This window comes from Festucalex cinctus, chromosome 12 (assembly GCF_051991245.1).
Source record: "Festucalex cinctus isolate MCC-2025b chromosome 12, RoL_Fcin_1.0, whole genome shotgun sequence".
Classification (NCBI taxonomy): Eukaryota; Metazoa; Chordata; class Actinopteri; order Syngnathiformes; family Syngnathidae; genus Festucalex; species Festucalex cinctus.
Window position 1 is genome coordinate 296104 of NC_135422.1, and position 15171 is coordinate 311274.

At 39.1% G+C, this 15171-nt stretch overlaps 1 protein-coding gene and 1 long non-coding RNA gene across 11 annotated transcripts in view; one reads left to right on the plus strand and one right to left on the minus strand.

Annotated features, from left to right (window-relative positions):
* Positions 1-3082: 3082 nt before the first annotated feature.
* On the plus strand, positions 3083-4198 carry LOC144032014 (uncharacterized). The gene is made up of 2 exons (XR_013287662.1): positions 3083-3171; positions 3493-4198. It is a non-coding gene; the product is annotated as an uncharacterized LOC144032014 (long non-coding RNA).
* Positions 4199-5002: 804 nt separating this feature from the next.
* The window catches only part of nrxn3a (neurexin 3a), an 86069-nt gene continuing 75900 nt past the window's right edge, over positions 5003-15171 (minus strand). For 6 of the 10 annotated variants that reach the window (XM_077539604.1, XM_077539603.1, XM_077539602.1 and 3 more), the window contains one exon: positions 5003-6765. In XM_077539604.1, coding sequence (XP_077395730.1) covers positions 6470-6765 — 296 coding nt within the window. In that variant the 3' untranslated portion in view covers positions 5003-6469. Of the gene's footprint in view, positions 7364-11335; positions 11899-15171 lie in introns of all 10 variants that reach the window. The other 4 variants (XR_013287661.1, XR_013287659.1, XR_013287660.1 and 1 more) reach the window with 1 other exon arrangement.

A 15171-nucleotide genomic window follows, 5' to 3' on the forward strand; every position in this document is an offset into this window, starting at 1 on the left:
ATAAAGCCAAATGTATTCAGCTGAATATTTGATCTTTCCCGTTCAAGGTGATGATGTGATGCATGATCGGCCGTCCAACAGTCAAATCCAATTCACATCACAAGAAGCGGCCATACTTGAATTTTCAAGGCTTCCAGCTCAATTATGCCACGAGGGCCGCCAGGATATTCTGTGGCTCATGTTTTTTGTTTTGGTCTAGGACGGTGGTGTCCAAACTATGACCCGGGGGCCATTTGCAGCCCATCGTCCATTTTTCAGTGGCCTGCGACATATGCTAAAAATGCCATTTGACTCAGTTCAAATAAAATAAAACCAAAATGTTTGGAGATGGTCAAAGTAAGAAGCGAGAGTATCGAAAAACAGGTGCCATGAAAGGTTATTTGAGTTAACTAAAAATAATGACTGCGATTGGCTGGCAACCAGTCCAGGGTGTCCCCCGCCTACTGCTCAAGGCCAGCTGAGATAGGCTCCAGCACCCCCCGCGATCCTTGTGAGGAATAAGCGGTCAAGGAAATAGATGGATGGATACAAATAATGAAAAAACTACAAATAAATTCCAAAAACAATATTGTTACAGAAATAAAATAAAAACGAAAATGCTTTTAAAAAAAACAAAACTTACAAAACTAACTATAATTATAGCAAACATGTCCTTCCTTTTAGTCTTTGGTCATTAATTGAATGCATGAGCCTTTGGGGATGATTTCAAATGTGATTTTTTTTGTAGATTTATTTTGATATAAACCGGAATAATAAAAGTATGTCAGACAGAAGTGACGTCATCTAGCCGCAGCCAATTGCAAAGAACTTCAGCTGACGTTCGTTACTCCCATGCTGTTTTTTAAATATTGCGCACAAGTAATACACATAAAAAAAATAATAATACTAATACTGAAACTAACAAACTAAACTAAAACTAAGCATTTTTTTTAAATACTAACAGAACCACCCTGAAAATGAATAAAAACTAACTAAAATGAAAAATTCCAAAACTATAATAACCCTACTGCCATATCACAAATAAATTGGTTTATATCTTTTTCTAAATATGCAAAAGCACAAATAAATGATTTGTACCATTTTTAGGACTAAACACAATTTCTCTTCATAAGATTATGTGGCCCTTGCGTCCTTCACATGTTCTGTATGTGGCCCTCAAATGAAACAGTTTGGAAAGCCCTTCCGGATGGAGAAGAGAATATTCGGTCAAAGAAATCTTTGACACTGCTCTGACCGTTCAATCGAAGCACAACTTTTGTTCATTTCCTTTCCCTGCATAAAACTCTTCAAACGTAGCATTTGTGAAAGTCACCCCTCAAAGTGTTTTGGAGCAACTTGAGAACAGACAGGAAAGACTTAACGCGTGTTTAACACGTGTGACAAAGAAAGACACTGGCAAGGAAGAGACGAATTCGCTCCACAGGTTCAAGTCCAAATAATGACAAGAAGAGGGGAGACGCGAGTATGGAAGAGAAGCTTCCAAGGGACTTGGAACAAATCGGAACCGGGGTCGGTCCAGAATCACAACAGCTTCCCTTTTTGTTGGATCCCAATTGAACCTCTCCCACTTTCTTGTGTGGCCTTCAATGTACACAATCGCTCCCTGTTCTTTGCAGGCGAAGTTGACATACTCTGAAATGACACAGATCATATCATACATCATAGTGTCGCTTTAATTTATGCCTTGTATCGCTTTAACAATATATCACTGTCAAATGGTTCTGCTGGTCAAAGTCCTAAGCACGTCATCTATCACTTCACTTCCGTCATTTGTTTCATAACTCCCACGAATCTGCGTAAGCCATTAATGCTCTGAAAAAATTCCTGGACATACTATAAGGCCCATGTCACCCTTACGTTTATATTCTGATGCATTTCATTGGTTAAGAAGCCGAAAATTGGTGGGTGGGGTGCGGTTTTTTTTTTTTTCTTCCTTTGAGCTTTCCTCTGGTCTCTGACCTTCTGAACTTCACCACTCTGGCGAGACTCTGTCGTATCCGGTTAAGGTGACGGGTAATTAGATTTTTATTAGGTATCAGGTGAATTCATGAGCTCAAATTCACACACAGAAACACAAATGCGCATGTACGCACATAAAAAAAAATAAATGGTGATGATATGTTGAATCGGTAAGACTGCCGAATGAACAATTCTGAGCTCTCAAAAAATGAAAATAAAAAAATGTGTCAATTTGGCGCTTTGGTACTTTAGTGAAAGAATGACATCTAGTGGGAGAACTAAGTCAAAGCAACCTGTGTCACAAAAGAAAACTTGGAACATCTATTTAATAATTACAAAGAACACTGACAATATATCAAATGTCAATACTGATCATTGCATTGTTGCACTGAGCCGAGTCTTTTTGCATTTAGCGAGACACTTGGCTTGTGCTTCACGGAGGTTATTTGTCACGCTTGGCGGCAGCGAGACGACTGCTGTGTTGAAGCTCATTGATGCGACTTTTTAAATGTATTTTAAAGTCTCAAGTACCCCAGGGATACTCGTACTCCCATTAAAATAAATGAATAATACATAATTAAACAAATAATGTATGCGAAACCTAACGGGTAGTCCGAGTTTCATGAAAATATCGCAAAGAACACATCTGAGAGATTTGGCCAAAATGTTTGCGTTAGACGTAGACATAGATGGATCATATAGTTTTTCAACCACTTAAACCACTTAGACAGCATATGTAACCCTGGTCAGAATTGATAAAACCTCATAAAATAAGAGCTTGTTAGTAAAAACGGTCATTAAGAAATTACCTTAACTGAAAAAGACCCTAAACAGATTAACACGGTGTAAAACGTGTTAAAAGATTATAACTTGCAAATTACTAATGTTATTGCTTTTTGTATTGAGTTAAAACGATGAAACTGTTTGTGGTCACTCTTATTTTGAAGTCCCGTGCCAACGTAGCGCCGTGACGGATGTGAGCATAAATGTACACTTTACTTTTTCCCCCTCATACGAATGTGTGCAGTAAGTCCGCGAGGAGTTACTGCTAATTGAAAGAGGAAAAAAAATCGAAGAAAGAAAAGCTTTCTGAGGAGTTTTTTTTTTTTTTTTTTTTTTTTTTTTTTTTTTTTTTTTACACCGTAAGAGTTATTTTTTGGGTTTCCACCCTGTCTTTACCTTGGCGACGTACACTTGCTAAAGCGGGACTTGGTGAGTCAAAACTTGTATTTTCTTTGATACACTGAAGCTGTTAACATATTTTACTGGTAAAATGGTGAAAAAAGAAGCTAAGGTGTTGAATTGAAGTTGTTTTATGGAAAACAAATGAATGTAAATGGCGATTTTGTATTCAACTGAACGCGGGTTGTAATACATGTCCTTGCTGTTGTTGTTTTTCCGACCGCCATTTTGGAACCGCGTCATTGAAAGTGTGTCGATTCCATTCGACGGAAAGCAGACTTTTATTTGTACTTGAAGCAACCAGATGTATATATGTGGGTACTTATGCATATGATCTTATTGTTATGATAGGCTATTAAGGTTTGATTCAGAAACCCCTGAACAAATCGCGGAGTTGGATTCATTGTGCGCGAGACAAGATGGCGAGCCTCCCGCGGACCTCTTGAACGCTGCCACACACGCCGGACGTTTAGCGTTCTTCAAACCTGGTAGGATCGATCAGTTTTCCTTTTTTGCTGCACAGCAGTGTTCTCTCAAAGACTCCCAATTTAACATTCTGGACAAAGAAGAACACGAGAGACATTGAATATTGAGCTGATTGAGTTTGGTGAACCATTTGAGTTGTGTTGTTATTTTTATTTTTGTTAACCTCAGAATGCTGCATTGGTGTTATTGTAACATTGATTTGGGTTGAACACTGAAACTGGGAATCGGTTTTAAACTTAAACGGGCACTTCACAAACTCAAATAAGAAAATTAGCTTTCACTGAACTTCCTTCAAAACAAAAGTCAAGTACTTAAAATTAGATGTGAATTATACAATTGGAATTAATAACAAAACAACCCGGGTTGAAAACGGAAACTATTGAGAACTCAATTCTTAAAAACTAAATAATAGGTTTAAAAGAAAAGGGATTTACCAACAAAAATTCATTTGACAAGAGGAAAATAAAATTTTCTTGACATAACTGTGAATTTAAATCAATTGTCTGTCACTTGTATGTGTTGTATGTATGTATGTTAAAGTCAACTAAAATAAGCCGGCAGTTCAAACTCATATTTTTGGTCTGTGGTCATTTATTTATCCCTGGTCCATTGAACAATTAACTGTAATTGTAGAAGTGTTACACATACACACATCAAAAGTCATTTTCCTAGCCAAACCTGGCAATAGCCAGATGATGGACATGCTTCACAACATCCATCTGATACCGCTCCACAGTCATTTTGCTGGGAAAAGGCGGGACATTCTGTACAATAATTCGAGCTGATTGGACTATGCGACAGGTATGACGGTATGTCAGATAGAAAAATTGCTATCTCAAAGCTTCCAGAAAACTACTGTACCATTACATTGACTATTTATGTGAAAATGAAAGACCAAATCTTGTCATCGGTGATGTATTAACCCAGTAACTCCAAAAATCTATTGACATTGTTTGAACAATTTATCATTTTGTAATTAAAATAATGCTTATATAAAAAGGCTATACAATTACGAAACTATGTGGCTACAAAATCAAATACATACCGGTATATTTTTGATTATAATTAGGGTGGTAGTAGTTCATCTGTTAGGACTCTGGAACTGGAGGGTTGTGAGTGAGTGAGTGAGAGAGAGAGAGAGAGAGAGAGAGAGAGAGCTCTTTCCATCTCAGCTGAGGGTTCTAGTCAAAGTTTGCCTCTCCCCATCACGCTTGCATGTTGTGTGGTCTTGTTGAGCACGTTTCTCAAGGTGTGACGTGTCTGCGATTGGAATTCACTCTTTTTAAAGAGGGTTTAAAAATGAGTACAAAACATAACAAGACAAAAATAAAAGTGTTCAGTTGGCCCCACTGAACAAAACACTGAAGTGCATTCATTAAAATCTTGATTTGTCATATTTCTGACTTTATTTTCTTTGAAAATGAAGGAGACTATTGGAACCCAAAACAGTATACCTGCGATACAGAAGGGCACCTTCTTTTGTTGAAACACTGCAAGTAGATAAATATTCATGCAACTTTAGAAACATCTGTGGTTAGATCTCTAGGCTAACAATACCATTTTTATTTCTTTGGAAATATCAATATTATTCTCCACATTTGTCTTCTCAGTGTAAAGTAACAGTTTGTGGATTTTGTCATGAAATATGCTAATTGTGTTCAGTCTGTACAATAGAGGTACTAAAAAGGACCACTGTCATATGGTATATGTACAATTTACTACCTACAAAGTACAACAGCTAGCATGTAGTAAAATATGTAAACAAATTTGTTTTTTTTGACACAGTTGACTGTGACAATAGATTAGAATTCACACTTTGACCATTGAATTTATTTCTGTATACACGTGTTAACAACGTTTTAGTACTGCATTTGTGTTTCTCCTCACACCTCCATAGAAAAAGAGAACAATAGGCAATAAACTAACATACAGTTTTTCCCCCCCCAAAAAAAAAAAAAAAAAATCAGAACACCACTTGCTGTGCAGGAATAGCAGACTTCTTTAAGAGCTATTTTTTCCATAGCTAATATTTTGGGGTGTTCAAAAGTGGGAGGGCGTTTAGTTCTGTCTAATTAAGTTGTCCAAGTTGAAGACTGCAGACTTTACTGGTATACTGCAAGTTAGAATGACATGCATTTTACAATCATTTGCTTTTTTCCAAGAGAACCCGCACAACTTTGAACAAAGTGTGTCAGACAATCAGAATAATTGTACTAAATACGATTTCAACGAGAACAGATTTCAACGAGTGCTGTCCATTTGCTCACTTGATTTCATTTTGTACACAGAAATAGCTCTTTTCACCTCCATTTTCTTTTGCTCAAAGCAAAAATAAAGAAGACACCACACTATTATTATTTAGAAACCATACAAATTTGTCATATTCTGATACGATACAACAAGAGTCCTTTTTTTGTTGTTGTTGTTGCTTGAAGTCGAACAACGACCGTACGCTTTGACCTCTTCTTGTTAAGCACTACAAGTTGCTTACATGCTGATAATGGTCAAGCCTATGAGCCTTTTTGTAACATACAAAATACGTTTTTTGTTTTGTTTTTGTGTTAATGTCACAGATCACATTGCTCTAAAAGTCACTTAGGAGAATGATGTAGCTGGGAAATATTTCTATACTGATAATGTCTCTGACCAGATAGAATAGTAAGTAAGGTCTCTAAAGTTGCTATGAAGCCTCCTCTGTATGCTGACAGAAGTAAGTGTGCTTTATATTATAGTACATGTCATCGGTTCAGCTACTCAGCACAGTAAAGGATCATTCAAGTTCCATTGAATACCATCATTTGTCATTTCTTCTTTCTCCGATGAACTTCCTGCTGGCTCACAGTCACACGTAATACTCCTTATCCTTGTTTTTCTGCTTTTTATTGCTGCCTTTGGAGCTCTGCTGTTTGTCCTTGATGACGGTTCCGTTGCTCTGTGCTGAGTTGGTGATATAGTTCCTGCTCTCATCCACCTGGTACGAGCCTTCATCCCTGTTCCTGTACTTATACATGGCATAAAGCAGGATGAGGATGCACAGGGCGGCGGCCGCCACTATTCCGATGACCATCCCGGTGGTGCTGCTTGATTCCCGGACTACTTCCGAAGGCCCCGGCCTGACGCCTGGTTCTGTGGGAAGTGCTGTGGGTATATTACGGAACACGGGGGAGGTTAATCATGGGCCCCTCGGCTGGGTGCCGTCTACCTCGTAGGATGTGGGCAATGGAAGCAACTCTAGGTCTGGCAGCGGTTTAACTATCGGCTTTGCCAGTCGCATGTTTGGCGGGTGCATTGTGAAGGGTGGCGGTAAAGGCAGAGGTGGCGGTGGTGCGGCTCTGGCGGTTTGCGGTATGGCGGGAGTGATAGTCTGGAGACTGAAGCTTTGTTATGTCTAACAGTCCTGGGCGAGTGAGCTTTGTAGCCACCGTGTAGCCCGACGTGGACAAAGGAGAAGGTGGTGTAAAAAAAAAAAATCTTCATCAGCGGTAGAGGGCTGAACTCTTCCCCTGAGCCATACCCCGATATTGCCAAGCCATCATCAATCATCACAATCATCGCTGCCTCGGTCCAACAAGCACGGTGCCCCCGCCTCAGTGGCCTTGGACAGGGACTCTTTGGTGGTCTCGGTAATGGAGAGGAGTGGGTGATGGGTTGAGGGAAGTGAGAATGGAGGGTGCATGAGGATCGACAAAGGGGTGTACTATCCCATCCTCAAGTACGGGGGTGACTAACTCGGCTCCTGGGTGTGGACACAGAACATACGGGACATTAGGTGGCGCGATTTCCATTGGGATGAATCGTCATTACCACGCTGTCAAATCAAATACTCAACAAAAATAGAAACGCTGCACTTTTGTTTTTGCTCCCATTTTCTATGAGTTGAATTCAAAGATCTCAAACTTTTTCTACATACACAATTCACCATTTCTCTCAAATATTCCCTTCACAAACCATTCTTAATCTGTGAGGGTGAGCACTTCTCCATTGCTGAGATAATCCACCCCACCTAACAGGTGGACGCAAATTAGACACCATGATTAGTTTACAGGCGTCCTTTAAACTGTCCACAATAAAAGGCCACTCTGAAAGCTGTCATTTTGGTTTTATTGGGGGTTGGCACGGTGACTGACTGGTTAGCACGTCCGCCTCCCAGTTCTGAGGACTCAGGTTTGAGTCTTCCTGGGCGGAGTTTGCATGTTCTCCCCGTGCCCGCGTGGGTCTTCTCCGGGTACTCCGGTCTCCTCCCACATGCAGGTGTGCTTGTGTGTGTGGATGTTTGATTGTCTCTGTGTGCCCTGCGATTGGCTGGCAACCAGTTCAGGGTGTCCCCCGCCTACTGCCCGAAGCCAGCCGGGATAGGCTACAGCACCCCTGCGACCCTTGTGAGGAGCAAGCAGTTAAGAAAATGGATGGATGGATGGGTGGGGCTGGTTCTGGGACCAGAAAACAAACTGTTACTGACTGGTTTTCTGAGTCCCTCGAGCCCCCAACCCCCACCCCAATAAAACAAAATTGCACCTTTCAGAGTGTCCTTTTATTGTGGATAGTGTGAAGGCCTGTATACACCAATCCAACGGCGGCCAATTTTGACTGACTCCTCCACTCTGTGGCGTCGTCCCAGACGTCAGCACGTCGCGTAGAAAAGTGAGGTCAATACACACTGCACTGACCCAGGAAACGCTCCCCCTGATGTATTCCAACTCGAGCCGACTTTATGACAGTAATTTATACACCGATCAGACGGTGCATGCCGTCGGCCCAACGCTGTCCGACTCCCAACGTCGGATTGGTGTATCTAGGCCTTAAGGCACACCTGTGCACTAATCATGGTGTCTAATCAGCATCTTGATGTCGCATTTCTGTGAAGTGGGATCGATTATCTCGGCAAAGGATAAGTGCTCACTATCACATATTTAGACTGCTTTGTCAACAACATTTGAGAGAAATGGGATATTGTGCATGTGGAAGAAGTTTTAGATCTTTGAGTTCATCTTATAAAAAATGGGGGCAAAAACAAAAGTGTTTGTGTTGATATTTTTGTTGAATATACATAAAGACTGCCAAATGAAAATCAACTCAAGCCACAAATTTTCGAAGCGCATACCACATCATTTTGAATCTCAAAAGGCTTAAGAGGTTTGTCAGGACGAGCCACACAAGCCAAGTGATATAAATAATATGCTATCCAAGAATCAGTCCAAGATGTTCCAATTACTCTTCCTTGACTTCATCAGAAAGGAAATGTTCAAATTATACTTGACAGACTGTTGCCTCCCCTGAGAGCAAATTGGCGAATCGATGGCTCTCCAAATCCCTTAAACCTCTTTCGTGGTTGCTCAAGTAGTTCTGTGATACAGAGCTGATAGTGTGATAGCGTTGAATTAAAATCAACAAGTCAATAAATACATTGCAAATTCACAGTGAATAGGAAGGAAGAAAACTCAAGTATAGCGGGCTTTTTCAACATTGAACATGGGCAACTCCACCTTCAGTTTCCCTGAGCTGCTGTTTGTTCGATTCAAATGTGTTTGTTGTTCTGTCACAAGTACAGCTCTGTAACAAAGAAAATTGTGCATACAATGTCAATGGCAGACAAACTCATCTGAATGCTCACCTTTGGAATGATACGTACGCTCAAGTCCAAATCAGAGACGAGCATGGGAGCAGATTTTCCTACTTGATTCTTTCAAAGGGCATAATGCCATAGCTGGAACTCAATTGCAAATAAGCTCTTTTAGATGAAGAATTGAGCATAAAGATGCATTATATTGCATTGGAGATGACTTCCGCTAAAATATTCTCGCCATTTGAATGGATGACTAAAGTAACATTTTTCAACCGTAAACAACGGCACGGCTCTATGCACCTGGGTAACGGGCTGGCTTTGGTTGACTGGAAAGCATCTGACGATTGAGGACTTTCTGGAATCGGGGTGGAAGTGCACAGTAATTGGCGATGCAATGTACTCACAGGATTTTGCGTAGACCGTCGGTCTGCCCCAGGGCAGCTGTGGCTATCGACGTACTTTACTGCCACCAGAGTGTGAATGTGAGAAGGTAAATAATCTGTGAGGCGTCTTTGTGTACCCAAAAAATCGGATGCATTATTATTATTATTATTATTATTATATTGCGACACATTGTAATGTGGATATGTGATAACAGTAATGTTAGAAGAAAACCCTATATTCGATACCCCTTTCTTTTGACAGATATCAATAGTGACAAATAATTTTAACGAAAGATCCATGCAACCCAATATAGCATATTCCTATCATTTCGAATTCCTCAACGTAAAGCCACCATGGAGAGTACCGATAGCTTGAAATAAGATATCGGCCCAGTTTGATACCTGTATCGGTGCTCACCCATTCCTATACTGTACTTCACAATACTGTAACTGGGCAACAGAAAACAAATAGAAACGGTCTTCTTGCTAATTATACATACAAAGCAATGAAACATCATTGAAATGCTTCAGTATGGAACTGCAAACTTTTCAGACAGAAAAATATTAGTCAGCGTTTTCTATACAGTAAAAACGCAGCATAAACGTTTATTATCGAGATCTCTTTGGAAATAGAAATTAGTCCTCTTTTTTTTTTTAAATCTTCACTGAAGGTTGTATGTGCTACATTTAATGCTGAAAAATGTAATTATCGACAAACCAAGAAAATAAAAGTCCCACCTCATGTTTCTCTGAGCTTTAATAATTAGCATCAAAGTAAAAATGTTTAGAAAACGAATGTTATCAATGTATTAGCAAGACAATTGGAAATTAATTAACATACTGTAATTCATATATTTTTTTTGTTAACCTGTTTCATCTGGAAGACGTGTTACAGGTCCTTGGGTCCATTAAAAGGGAATCTATATTTTTAAAACAAAACAAAAATAAGGTATCATTATTTTAAAATGAAATGGAGTTATTGTCAAGGATGAGCTCATCACCATTGTATTATTATATTATGCAATATGCAAGTTTGCCTGTACTAATGAAGTCGAGACAAGCAAGTCCTTCTAGACAGGGTCAATCATTGTAAACAGCATTATGAATTTAGATGACGCATTGCAAATGAAGAAGAATGTTGAAGTGCATTTCAGTTTAACTTGTCATTACATCGGACCGCTACAATATCGATATCTGATGCCGGTCTGTAGATATTTCACCATGAGAGAATATGATATGCATGATATATCGTCCCAGCCCGACTCTGAACTTACCGGCAAATAAAAACAAACAATATAATTTTTGTGAAGCTGAAAATACAAATGTGCATGTTTCCTAAAGCAGCGTTTGGATGGAGTGAACATTCAAACTGCCATTGACATTAAAATATTCACTGCTGCACAAACTCAATATTTAAATTGCATGTTGCAAATTTGACGATCACACCAAACATCAACATATACATTCACAAGCACGCACGTCTTGGAAGAGAAATAAACGACACTTTATTAGAATTGAAATAATGAAACATTCTTTAAGATTCAGTCTGACAAATATTCACTTATTGGTCAGTGATGCAGTTTATAAATGTTTCAGGTGCAGACAAATTATTATTATTATAAATGTTTTATATATATATATATATATATATAATTTTAATAAATGAATTATTAATATTCATTCTTATTCATTACTACTGTTACAAACGGCATCACTGAGAGACAATCGAAGTGGATGAAACAGATGCAATTTGTCCACTTACATCAACATATTGCCCGCATGAATTTGGCAGGAAGAAAAGAATGTACAAAAGAGAAGTGTATTATAATAATAATGGATATCAACTTTATACCATTAAAAATACTGTATTATTTTCCATTGGAGAGTGTTCTATACGTATTAAACATGACAGTACAGGGAGTCAACAACACACACATCCACACCACAAAACATAAAAATAAACACCATCTTTTTTTTTTTCTTGAAATATCTAATCACTCTGTGTAAATAATTTGCTTTGTTCTCCTTTGTTTTTACAAAAATGTTTATCTACATTTGTTTTTCCATTGCAGTAGACTTGAATAGTCTCTAAAATCTATTCATGTTCGAGAGAAATGGTAACTTCTCCTTTCGTTTTCTAGAATAGAATGAATGAATTGACTTGAGATCGGATTGAACTCTACCAAGAAGGGAGCAGGTGAAGAAGGGTTGGGACCTATGAACATATTACATAGGAAATGAGGCTGATGAGGGTGACAGTGTAAGTCAGTTGCCATGTCCATGTAAAGGCAGAACGAGGCGGTCGGGCGGCAATAGAGCTTTTGGCTGTAAGGAAGGGATGGGGATATACAAACAATGAGCATATACATGCCCATCGACATAAAAGAACAGAAGAACTCTAACACTGACAGGTCTGACAAACCCTAAACTGCAACTTTTTAGCCATGCAATTCTTTTTCCCTTACAAGCAAAGTAGTAGTCAATAGCCGTTGGTTTTCTCAAGGTATGTTTTCAAATAGAGGATAATGGAAGGAGGATCTGGAACGGCCCCATCTACTAACTATTTGGGCTTGGGCATAACGTATTGAAGTTTTGTTTTGTTTTTTGCGGGGGGGTTGCAAGGAAAGCAATGATATGATGGGAAAACACAAAGCTAGTTAGTAGTAGTTAATAGTAGAAGCAGTTCCAAATCCGAAATGGTTAAATTATATGTAAAAAACAAAACAAACAAACAAAAAAGCTTCCCAATGCTGTGTAATCAGAACCCAATTAAGAACAATAAACAGAAATAAGAAGCAAAATTTTATTCATTAAAAATGGAAAAAAAAGAAAACAAGACCTGTTAAAAGTATCAAATGAAAAATGTTAAAATGAATGAACAAAGTCATTTGTAATTTTGCACACACTACAACCAGATGCACACAAAATCGAAAACAGACACTGCGGAGAGAGGGACTCGACTCGGGCTCCTCTCTCATGTGTTTCCGGATGACAAATATATCTGTAATGTTCATCTTGAAACATGAACCCGCCGTGCAGTCTGGGTGTACAGTGAATGAGTTAATATTGTCCTTTTGGCTTTCTCTGAGTTGTACTGCAGGATGTTGATGCATGCTTAAAGTAAGTTGCATTTAGGGAAAGTAGAAAAGAAAACAACATTGAAAACGGGGGCAAGACGGACCAAAACAAGTGACAGACTCTGTGTCCCAATGCCATACTAGGAAAGTCAAACATGTTTTTCCAAAACATAACTGACACTGGTATTAAATATGTGTGGTGTCAGCAAAATTCCAACTGTTCAACATTCTCCCGCCCACAAATGTTTACAATGATGCTTGACTGACTGTAGTATGATTGGGATACAGGTCAACTTCAACTAAGAGCTGCGGGGAAACAAGGGGAAAAATACAAACATTAAACGTACAATGGATATGGAAATGTGATACACCCCTTTGAAATGAAATCAAGTTTATTTATAGAGCGCCTTATGAGACTGGAAAATTGGGCCATTCTTTTGTGTGTATGGTGCTCAACACGAACGTTTTATGAGCTAGCTTATAAGCAAACTTAGCTTGTCGCAAACGTGTGTGACGTCATGCGCGCTGAGATCACGTCTCTGATCAACTGATGAAAGGAGACTGATTCCAACATCAAAGCGTATGTAGGAATGGAAGAATGTTGATTTGTTGTGATTGTATTGTATTGGTGTTAATATTTGATGTTATGTTAAGTCAACCCAAAAATGCTCTTGACAATAATTTGTGGTATGCACCCTCCCAAGTATTTGGTGCCTAGAAGCTCGGCGTGCATCAAAATTATCTTCAAAACGCACATCTTTGTTTTTACTTAACCAAACGAGGCAGTGTGGATGCGTTTTGTTTTTTTTCTACATGAAGAAGGTGGAAATATTCGGTTTTAAAAAATTCCCTGCTACATGTGTACAAAGCCTCAATTGAAAGCTTGCTTACAAAACTGATATTCTTTGCGGCCCACTAGATGGCGCCTTAGGCCGTGACCCAATGCTAAAGAATCACTGCTCTGAACAACTGTGATGTCATTTTCAGTTGACTTCAAACAGCAAAATGGCCACCCCTCAGTTGGATAAAAATTGATGCGATGTTGCTGCTTAACTCGTATTCCACAATTGCAATATTCATCAGAATGCTGTATTTAGACTAGTGAGGGCACATTTTACTGTACATTTTATTGTAAAGAAGATTTAAGGTTGACTATAAATATAATTTAGAAGAGGGATTTTTATTTTTATTTTTTTTTTTAAATAAACTTCTGAAGCATTACTTATGTGTTGGTCCAAAGTACAAGCCGTTGTCAATGTGGAGAAAACAGCAATCGAGTGAATAATTCTGACGAAAGGTAAGGTAAAGAAAAGTGAGGGACCTGCCAATACGTTTGAATTTTGAGTTTCAAATTCATCCCACCATAACTGACAAATTTGGCACACTTTCATGAAGAAGAGGGGGAAAACAAATGATCAGTCATTGTAATTCTGTCTTCAGGACAGACGCCGACTCAAAAGATTGAATCCAGCAATAAATGAGATCAAGTTCAAGCTTGGGCTCACGACAACTACTTTGAGTTTGTTTTTCAAAAGAATTGCTCAAGTATGGCACGAGATCCTTTCCACAATAATGACGTTGATCCGTGGGAGGGCAAAATCAAGCGTTGCAAAAAGGGGTGTGTTGACCATTTCCACTGCACATTACATTATGTCATGTACGGTAAATGTCAAATGACAAGCTTCAAGTGCATATCCATAAGACACAATATGGATGTTTCAAAACAATTCCCATTTCAGCTTTCTAATCAACCAATCAATTTGATTGAGCAACACTTTTGATTTCAGCACCGCAGGCTTCCAGGGGCCCAATACGTGTTCTTCATCTCAGATTGTTTACGTGTACAATTAAGACGACGATTTGTGTCTGAAAAAGCCCTGAAGAGCACGCGTGCCTGTTTGCAGCCCTGGATTCGCAGACAGAGCGGCGGTCTGGAACAGCGTGCAGGCGGTTGACATCTGGGGTCCGTTTCACAAAGCAGGTTGAGTGAAAACTCTGAGTCTGAGTCAAATTCTGGACAAAATCCGAAGGTTTTACTGCTGTAAATGGCTCAATAAGTCAAGTATCGCTTTAATATATTCACTTTGGATTCATTTTGGATCAAATAAATGAAACTACATTTAAATTTACACATTGACCTGAGCAGCAGTGTTTTCTCAAGCTCTTTTGCAGCTGCTGCGTTGTTTCACATTTTTCTAAAGACATCTTCAAATTTGCCATCCGATCGCATTAAGATGTTCCGTTCAGGAGAGGTCAAACAAAACAAAACAGGGAAGCAGAGGGCGGTACGTTGCCATGGAGACTTGTCGAATCGGGGCTCCATTGATGCGCTCTTTTTAGAGTGGCGGTGCACACGCTTAACTCCAGGTGAAACTACTTCGCATTAATCTAACCAACTGTCGTGCAACCAAAAAGGCAGTTTCCTATCTCAGGGTAGGTCAACTCACAGTTCAGGGTTAGTCTCAGAGTTTGTTGAACCTGCTTTGTGAAACGGACCCTGGATGACTTGAGTCGAACAATT